This window comes from Bos taurus, chromosome 8, assembly GCF_002263795.3.
Source record: "Bos taurus isolate L1 Dominette 01449 registration number 42190680 breed Hereford chromosome 8, ARS-UCD2.0, whole genome shotgun sequence".
Taxonomy (NCBI): Eukaryota; Metazoa; Chordata; class Mammalia; order Artiodactyla; family Bovidae; genus Bos; species Bos taurus.
The window spans coordinates 76,080,106-76,090,527 of NC_037335.1; the positions used below are offsets into that span (position 1 = coordinate 76,080,106).

At 39.6% G+C, this 10,422-nt stretch overlaps 1 protein-coding gene across 1 annotated transcript; it reads right to left on the bottom strand.

Moving 5' to 3' along the window:
* Positions 1–478: 478 nt before the first annotated feature.
* CCL21 (C-C motif chemokine ligand 21) lies at positions 479–1,625 on the bottom strand. Its single transcript, NM_001038076.2, has 4 exons — positions 1,505–1,625; positions 1,268–1,388; positions 991–1,173; positions 479–911 (listed from the first exon to the last, which is right to left on the bottom strand). Exons 1-4 carry the CDS (start codon positions 1,575–1,577, stop codon positions 887–889), a joined length of 402 nt encoding a protein of 133 aa, NP_001033165.2. The 5' UTR covers positions 1,578–1,625; the 3' UTR covers positions 479–886.
* Between the last annotated feature and the right edge of the window lie 8,797 nt (positions 1,626–10,422).

Below are 10,422 nucleotides of genomic sequence, written 5' to 3' on the forward strand. Positions count from 1 at the left end.
ATCCTCTGGGGTCTTTGGGAGGAGATGGGAACTCTGGGTAGGGCAGGTTCCAGTAGAACTTGTGTTTGCCTGTGTTACAGGCGGGCTCAGGCTCCCACCTCCCTCCAGTATGCCAAAAGACAAGAGTGGACAGCCTCTGGTGAAGCTGAGAGTGAGAGTGCTGGGCAGAAGCAGAGTAAGTGGTGTCTTCAGGGTCTCAGAGGCCTGCAGAACCATTGAGGATGTGTGTCCTGGAGCCACCATCTCTCCATGGGCTGGGATTTCTCCTAGACCCGGAGCAGCCCAGCTCCCACCCCGCCAGTCAGCTTCTCTTTTACTGCCTGCGGGTCTGGGCACCTGGGAAGCAAGGAAAGTCTTGGGGTGGGCGAGAACATAGAATTTTTCCAGCCTGAGCTCCTGATTGGGACCTTAGAGTGTGTGACTCCCCCTGTGGTGACAGTGGCTTCTCTGCGGACACAAACACACAGAAACAGAAACATGGGAAGAAGGCCAGAATGGCTGTTTATTCAATTGGGTGTAAGTCATATTTACAAAGGAAAAAAGAGCTGGGTAGTGTGTAGTGTGGAGCAGGGTCAGGTCCAGGACCCTGGGTGACCTTTCCTCGGAGGGGCAGGCCTGCTGCCACCTCTCACACTGCCTAGGGGACATGCCCTTCTCTGCCTGTCTAGGCCTGGCCTGATGTGGGCAGTGCAGCCGTGCAGGGTAGGGTGGGAATACAGAAGGGGTGGTTGAAGCTGGAGAAGGGGTGAGGCAAGGCCAGCATGAAGTGGCTGCTCTGGGGCCCCCGGGTCCTCCCTCTCTCCTAGCCTCTCTTGTCCCTTTGGTTGGGGCTCCAAGCCCTGGTGAGACTGGTGGGGACCTCCTGGGCTCCGGGCTGGTCACTGGGCTATGGCCCTTTTGAGATCTCAGTCCTGGGAGGGCAGAAGAGTGGTTTGAGCATGATCGAGGCTCTCCTTCACCTCCCTCCCCCTGTCCCTTTAGCTCCCTTACCTCTTACAGCCTTTGGAACCCTTTCCCTTCTTGCCAGACTTGGGGGCCCCCTTTTCCTTCTTACAGTCCTGGACTGGTTTCCGTGGGGCTGATGGCTTGTCCAGACGCTGCATCAGTTTCTGCACCCAGGCCTCTTTAGGGTCTGCACATAGCTCTGGCTGAGAGCGTTTCCGAGGCGAGAACCTAGGGTTCGGGGGTTAGCAAGCCTGTCCTAGTCTTGCCCATCATGCCCTCCCACTCAGGTACCAGCCTGCACCCACCCTGTGTACCTACTTACAGGATAGCTGGCATAGCGCAACTCAGGGTTGGGTCCTGCTTCCGGTAGCTGCGGACAATGTTGGCGGGAATCTTCTTTCGGCTGTACCTGAGGCAACAGTCCTGTGCCCCTCCATCACTGCCTGTGGGTGGGGTTCGCAGGGAGTGAGAGGCTGCTTGTAGACTCCTACCCAGGCCTCTCTAGCTCTTCCCCGACCCTGTCCTCCTCCCCCTACCCCCGCAGGCAACTCCTTGATACCTTGGACCTGGAGGATGCAGAAGGCCAGGACCAGGACAAGGATGCTCAGGACCAGTGACTGAGCCATGGCCATGGCAGAGCTCAGGCGAGGTGGGCAGTTTCAGTCTGGGGGTCCGTGTGTGGACTACGACTGGTGTGCTGCCTATTTATGCAGGCGGACACTTTCGCTTCCCCCATCCCTAGGCACTCAGTCCAGGCAAGAGTAGGAATCTCCCTCCTTCCTTCCTGAAAGACACCCAGATCCTGTCCTGGCACCCAGCCTCACTAGTATGCGGAAATTAAAACTTCACACAGCTAGTCAGTCCCCAAGCCGACCCTGTCTCCTGCTCAATAAAAGTTGAATCTGAAAGGCCCGCTTTCTAGCCCCAGCCCCTGTCTTGATGGAGGACTTACCACCTCTCCTCTGGAACACTGTGACTGCCTCTTCAGTTCACTCCAGGCTCCATGTTCTTCCATTCCTTCAAGCAGACTGAGGACTGTTACTAAAATACAAATCTGATTAATGAGTTGTAAGAGTTCTGTGTACATTCTGGATAATAGCCACTTATCAAATATATGATTTGCAAATTTTCCTTCCATTCTGTGGGTTGTTTTTTCACTCTCTTGATATCTTGATAGTGTCCTTTGATGCACAAAAATTTTAAATTCAGTTGATCTAATTTTTCTTCTGTTGTCTGTATTTTTGGTATCATATTTAAGAAACCATTGCCAAATCTAAGCCCTTGAAGGTTTCCCCTTAGGTTTTCCCTGCAGCATTATTGAGGTATAATTGACAAAATTGTGTATGTTTAAAGTGTACAATGTGATGAGTTGATATATGTATATATTGTGAAATAATTACCACAAGTTAATTAATACCTCCACCACTTCATGTAGTTATACCTTTTTATTTTTTGTAGTTAGACAGTTTGAGGCCTATTTTCTTAGCAAATTTCAAGTATAGTATAAATGAAAGTTGCTCAGTTGTATCCGACTCTTTGCGACCTCATGGACTGTAGCCTGCCAGTCTCTGTCCATAGAATTCTCTGGGCAAGAATACTGGAGTGGATAGCTATTCCCTTCTCCAGGGGATCTTCCCAACCCAGGGACTGAACTCACCCGCATTGCAGGTGGGTTCTGCACTGTCTGAGCCACCAGGGAAGCCCACGGTACAGTATTGTTAGCTATAATCACCATGTTGTACATTTGATCCTCAGAACTTACTCATTTTATAACTGAAAGTTTGTAGCCATTAAAACATCTCTCCATTTTCCCCAGCCCCTGGCAATCACCATTCTACTTTCTTCTTTGTATTTGACTTTTTTGTTGATTCCCCATATAAGTGGCACCATACAATATTTGTGTTTCTCTGACTTATTTCACTTAGCATAATCCCCTCCAGGTTCCTTCTTTTTCTTATGGAAGTTTTCCTCTTGTTGTGTCCAACTCTTTGCAACCCTATGAGCTGCATGAGCTATTAGTATATTTTGGAGATTAATACCTTGTCAATTGCTTCCTTTACAATTATTTTCTCTTATTCTGAGTGTTGTCTTTTTGTTTTGTTTGTGGTTTCCTTTGCTGTACAAAGCTTTTAAGTTTAATTAGATCATGTTTGTTTATTTTTGCTTTTATTTCCATTACTCTAGGAGATGGACCATAAAATATCTTATTGTGATTTATGTCAAAGAGTAGTAGTCTTCCTATGTTTTCTTCCAACAGTCTTATAGTGTCGGTCTTACATTTAGGTTTTTAATCCATTTTTAGTTTATTTTTGTGTATTGTGTTAGGGAATGTTCTAATTTCATTCATTTACATGTTGCTGTCCAGTTTTCCCAGGACATTTATTGAAGAGACTGTCTTTTCTCCATTGTATATATTCTTGCCTCCTTTATCATAGATTAGGTGACCATACATAGGTTTATCTCTGGGTTTTTTGTACTATTCCACTGATCTATATTTCTGTTTTTGTGTCAGTACCATATTGTTTTGATTACTATAGCTTTGTAGTATGCTCTAAAGTCAGGGAGCCTGACTCCACCAGCTCCATTTTTTTTTCTCAAGATTACTTTGGCTATTTGGGGTCTTTTGTATTTCCATACAAGTCATAAAGATTTTTTGTTCTAATTCTATGGCTGCATTAAATCTGTAGATTGCTTTTGGTAGTATAGTCATTTTCACAATATTTATTCTTCCAATTGAAGAACATGGTATATCTCCTGATCTGTGTCATCTTTGATTTCTTTCATCAGTATCTTATAGTTTTCTGAGGTCTTTGGCCTCCTCAGCTAAGTTTATTCCTAGGTATTTTATTCTTTTTGTTGTGATGGTCAATGGGATTATTTCCTTAATTTCTCTTTCTGATCTTTAGTTGTTAGTGCATAGGAATGCAAGAGATTTCTGTATTAATTTTGTATCCTGCAAGTTTGCCAAATTCATTGATGAGTTCTAATAGTTTTCTGGTAGCATCTTCAGAATTTTCTATGTATAGTATCGTGTCCTCTGCAAACAGTGACAGTTTTACTTCTTCATTTCCAATTTGGATTCCTTTTCTTTTTCTTCTCTGATTGCCATGGCTAGGGCTTCCAAAACTATGTTGAATAATAGTAGTGAGAGTGGACATCATTGTCTTGTTCTTGATCTTAGAGGAAATGCTTTCAGTTTTTCATCACTGAGAATGATGTTTGCTGTGGGTTTCTTGTATATGGCCTTTATTATGTTGAGGTAGGTTCCCTCTATGTCCACTTTATGGGGAGGTTTTTTTTTTTTTTTGCCATAAATGGGTATTGAATATTATCAAAACTTTTTAAGCATCTATTTCCCTAGTTTCTTATTGTCATCAATCTTCATTAGGGCCTCAATCAACTTGACACATGTAGGTTCATCATAGTTGGATGCAAGCACTCAAAGATGGGCATGGCACTGGTCTAATGCTTTGCAACTTTGCAAATCCATGTGCTAAGTCATTGTGATGAGAGTGGTCTTCAACACTTCTTGCAAAACAATATTAATGTCCATTACCCTCCAGCACCAGTGCCTTCCTTGGCCATAATGGTGGGTAATGGGTGGAGCTGAATCTTGAATGTACCCCAGGCTCCATCTCTGAGCTACTCAGAGGTTGCAGGAAAAGAGCCTCCAGAAGTTTTTTAGTTTGATGTACTCCCACTTTGTTTATTTTTAAAAGTATTTATTTATTTATTGGCTATGCTGGGTTGTCATTGCTGTGTGCAAGCTTTCTCTAGCTGCAACAAGAGGGGCCACTCTCCATTGTGGTGCTCAGGCTTTTCATTGTGGTGGTTTCTCTTGTTACGGAGCATGGGCCCTAGGTGCTCAGACTTCAGTAGCTGTGGCGCTTGGACCCTAGAGCATGCAGGCTTCAGTCGTTGTGGCATGCAGGCTCAGCAGTTGCAGCTTGTGGTCACTAGAGTGTGGGCTCATGGAGTTGTGGTACATGGACTTATTTGTTACATGGCGTGTGGAATCTTCTTGGAGTATGCATGTACCCTGCATGGGCAGGGGATTCTCTACCACTGAACCACCAGGGAAGTCCCCACTTGTTTATTTTTGCTTTGTTTTCATAAATTCAAAAATATCATCGCCAAGACCAACGCAGAGGAGATTTTCTTCTGCGTTTTCTTCTAGGAGTTTTATGGGTTTAGGTCTTACATTTAAATCTTTAATTAGAATTAATTTTTGTGGGTGGTGTAAAATAGGGGTCCAGTATCATTCTTGTACATGTGGCTATCCAGTTTTCTCAACACCATTTATTGAAAAGACTATCCTTTCCCCATTTTGTATTCTTGCTTCCCTTTCAAAGATTAGTTGACTGTATATGTGTAGGTATATTTCTGGACTCTATATTCTATTGCATTGGTCTATGTTTCTGTCTTTATGCCTGTACTATACTGTTTTGATTACTAGAGCTTAGTAATATAGTTTGAAAGCAGGAAGCATGATGGCTCCAGCTTTGTTTTTCTTCCTCAAAATTATTCTATTTGGGGTCTTTTGTGGTTCTATGTGCATTTTAGGATTTTTTAATATTTCAGTGAAAAAATGCAATTGGAATTTTGATAGGGATTGCATTGAACTACTTTGGGTAGTTATGGACATTTTAGCAATATTAACATGCCAATCCAAGAATATAGGATATCTTTCCATTTTTGTCTTCTCCAATTTCTTTCATCAGTGTCTTATAGTTTTCAGTGTATAGGTCTTTCACTTCCTTGGTTAAATTTATTCCTAGGTATTTTATTGTTTTTGATGCTATTGTAAGTGGGATTGTTTCTTAATTTTTTTCCAGATACTTTGTTGTTAGTGTATAGAAACACAACTGATTTTTTATGTTGATTTTGTATTTTACAACTTTACTGAATTTGTTTATTAGTTCTAAGAGGTTTTTGGTGGAGTCTTTGGGGTTTTATATGCATACATAAATTTTCTTGCCTGATTGCTCTCCCTAAGACTTCCAATACTAAGCTGAATAGAAGTGGTGATGATAAGCACCTGTCTTTTGTTCCTAATATTACAGGAAAAGTTTTCAACTTTTCACACATGAGTATTGTGTTAGCTGAAGGCTTGTCATATATGGCTTTTATTATGTTGAGGTACATTCCTTCTATACCCAGTTTATTGAGAGTCTTTTAAAAAAATCATAATGGGTGTTGAATCTTGTCAAATGTTTTTTCTGTGTCTATTGAGATGATTGTATGATTTTTATTCTTCAGTTTGTTAATGTGGTGTATCATACTGATTGATTTGTGGATGTTGAACCATCCTCATATCTCTGAAATAAATCCCACTTGATAGTGATGTATGACCCTTCTAATCTGCTATTGAATTTGGTTCTAGTATTTTGTTGAGAATTTTAAAATCTCTGTTCATCAGGGATATTGACCTGTATTTTATTTTCTTATAGTGCCTTCATCTGGCTTTGTTATCAGGGTAGTGCTGGCCTCATAAAATGAGTTAGGGAATGTTCCCTCCTCTTCAATTTTTTTTGGAAGAGTTTGAGAAGGATTGATGCTAATTCTTCTTTAAATATTTGGTAGAAAAAATATTTGGTCGTATTCATTAATTAAGCTATCTGGTGCTGGCTTTTCCTTTGTTGGGATATTTTCATTATTGATTGAATCTCCTTACTTGTTATAGATCTATTTAGATTTTCTATTTATTCTTGAGTCAGTTTTGATAGTTTATATGTTTCTGAAATTTATCCATTTCATCTAGGTTACCCAATTCATTGATGTACAATTGTTCATAGTATCCTGTAATAATATTTTTTGTGTTTAGAAAATTGATAGTAATGCCCCCAGTTTCATTTCTGAGTTTAATAATTTGAATTATTTTAAAAACTTGAATTATTTAAAAATTCTTTCTTTTTTCCTTAGTCAGTCTAACTTCAAGTGTGTCAATTTTGTTGATCTTTTCAAAGAACCACCTTTTGGTTTTGTTGATTTTTCTCTATTTTTTGTATTCTCTATTTCATTTGTTTGTGCTTTACTATTAGTTCCTTCTTTCTGATATTTTGGGTTTGGTTTTATTGACTTCTAGTTTCTTAAAATGAATAGTTAGGTTATTGATTTGAAATATTTTTAAATATAGGCATTTATAGTTATAAATTTCCCTCTTAGCATTGCCTTCATTGACTCTCAAAAGTTTTAGTTTATTATGTTTTTCTTTTTATTTGTCTCAAAGTATTTTCTAAGTTGCCTTGTGATTTCTTCTTTGACTCTTTATTTGAGTATATTGTTCAGTTTCCACATATTTGTGAATTTTCCACTTTTCCTTTTGTTACTGATTTATAGTTTTATTCTACTGTGATCAGAAAAGATACTCTGAATGATTTCAGTCTTAACATTTTCTTAAGATTTGTTTTATGGCCTATCATATGATTTATTCTAGAGAATGTTCCATGTGAACTTCAGAAGAAATCGTATTCTTCTGTTTTTGGTGTGTATAAATGTCAGGTCTAATATATTTATAGTATTGTTCAAGTTCCCTGTTTCCTTATTGATCTCCTGTTTTGTTATCCATTATTAAAAGTGAGGTATTAAATTCTACAGCAATTATTGTAGAACTGTCAACTCTCCCCTATAATTCTGTTAGTTTTTTGCTTTATATGTTATGAGGCTTGGCTGTTAGTTGTTTATAACTGTTATATCTTTCTGTATCAAACATTTTATCAAAATACAGTCTTTTTTATTTCTTAAAACCTTTTTTACAAAAAGTCTGTTTTTTCTGACAGGAATAGAGCCACTGTAGCTCTCTTTTGGTCACTGGTTGCATGGGATATTTTCCCATCCTTTTACTTTATTTATTAAAATATTTATTTATTTATTTGGCTGTGCTGGGTCTTAGTTGCAACATGTTCAACTTTGTTGTGGCATGCAGGATCTGTAGTTGTGGCATGTGGAGTCTTTTTCTTTTTAGTTGCCACATGTGAACTCTTAGTTGCAGCATGTGGGATCTAGTTCCCTAACTAAGGATCAAACCCAGGTCCCTTACACTGGGAGACCAGAGTCTTAGCCACTGGACCACCAGAGGAATCCATCCTTTTACTTTAAAGCTCTGTATTTGTGTCTCAAGTTAGTCTCTTATAGATAGCATATAGATGGATCATGCTTTTATTTTTTCAATTCATTCTGCTAATCTCTGCCTTTTATTTATTTATCTACATTCATTTATACATTTTATTTATTTTTGGCTGTGCTGGGTCTTCATCCCTGCATGCAGCTTTCTCTAGCTGTGGAGAGTGGGGACCAGTGTCTGTTTGCGGTGCTGGGGCTTCTCATTGCCATGGCTTCTCTTGCTGCAGAGCACAGGCACACATGCCTGTGTAGTCGTAGGGCACATGTGCCTTAGTAGTTGTAGTGAGTGAGTTAAGTAGTTGAGGCTCGCAAGCTCTAGAGCGTGGGCTCATTAGTTGTGCCATATGACATGTCAGATCTTCCTGGACCAGGGCCTGAACCAGTGTCTCTTGCATTGCAAGAAAAGTTCTTAACCACTGGACTACCAGGGAAGCCCCACATTTTATTTATTTATTTATTTTTTATTGGTGTATTTTTTTTTTTAGTGGTATATTACACTGCTGTGGCAGTTTCTGCTACACTGTGAATCAGTCATATGTATACGTATATCCCCTCTTTTTTTGGATCTTTTTTCCTATTTAGGTCAACCATTTAGAGCACTGAGTTGCCCTGTGCTATACAATAGGTTCCCATTAGTTAGCTGTTTTATACAAATTAGTGTATATATGTCAATCCTAATCTCCCAATTCATCCCATCTCCCCTTTTCCCCTTGGTGTATGTTTGTTCTCTATGTCTGTGTCTCTATTTCTGCTTTGCAAATAAGATCATATATACCATTTTTGTAGATTCCATATATATGTGTTAATGTACAATATTTGTCTTTCTCTTTCTGACTTACTCTGTATGACAGTCTCTAGGTCTATGCATGTTGCTGCAAATGGCACAATTTCATTCCTTTTTATGACTAATATCCCCTTGTATATATGTACCATATCTTCTTTATCCATTCCTCTGTTGATGAACATTTAGGTTACTTTCATGTCTGAGCTGTTATAAGCAGTGCTGCAGTGAACATTGGGGTGCATGAATCTTTTTCTTTCCTTGACTCTGTAAGGTCTTAGTTGTGACATGTGGGATCTAGTTTGCTGACCAGGGATTGAACCTGGGCCCTCTGCCTTGGGAGCATGGAGTCTTAGCCACTGGACCATCAGGGAAGTCCCTGCTTGTATCTTTTTGAATTATGGTTTTCTCTGGGCCCCAAAGTGGAATTCTGGGTCCTGTGGTAGTTCTCTTTTTAGTTTTTTAGGGCTTTCCATGTGGCCCTAGTGGTAAAGAATCTGCCTGCGTAAGAGACACAGCTTCAGTCCCTAAGTTGGGAAGATGCCCTGGAGAAGGGTATGACAACCCACGCCAGTATTTTTGCCTGGAGGGAGGAGAGAGCATATAATATCTATACACTATCTGCAATCTCCAGAGACAGAGGAGCCTGGCAGGCTATAGTCCTTAGGGTCACAAAGAGTCGCACATGACTAAAGAGACTTAGCGTGCAAGCACACAAGCTGTTCTCCATAGTGGCTGTATCAATTTACATTCCCACCAACAGTGTAAGAGGCTACCCTTTTTTCCACACCTTCTCTAACATGTATTGTTTATAGATGTTTTTGGATAATGGCCATTCTGACCAGTGTGAGGTTATACACCATTGTAGTTTTGATAATCTCTGCCTTTTAATTAGAGAGTTGAACTCATTTTTTTCACTTTTTTACAGTTTTATTGAGATATCATTGACATATAGTACAGTATAAGTTTAAGGTATACAGCATAAATATTTGACATATATATCATGAAATGATTATCACAAATCATCTCATATAGGTACAAAATAAAAGAAAAAAGTTTTTCTTTGTGATGACAGCTCTTAGGATTTACTGTTTTAAAACCTTTCATATACCACATATAGTAATGGTATTTGTCTTAATTATATTGTATATCACATCCCTGGTACTTGTAACTGGATGTTTGTACCTTTTGACTCCCTTCAATCCAGTCCTCCCTGCCCTTATTCTACCTCAGGTAACTACAAATCCAGTCTCGTTTTCTATAAGTTTGTTTTTGAAGCACAGTTGACCTGCGACACTGTTAGTTCCTGTAGGAACTATTTCTGTACAGTTCAAAATGATCACCACAATAAGTCTAGTTAGCTTCTGTCACCATATAAAATGTCTTATACTTATTGACTATATTGACTCTGTGCATTTCATACTCATGACTCATGTAGCTAGCTTGGAGTTTATAATTAACATCTTAAGCTTATAATAATCTAGTTTGAATAATATCAGCTTTGTTTCAGTGGTACAAACAAATAGTACTCTGCTCCTGTACATCTTCGTTCTACCTCCTTTATATTGTTACTG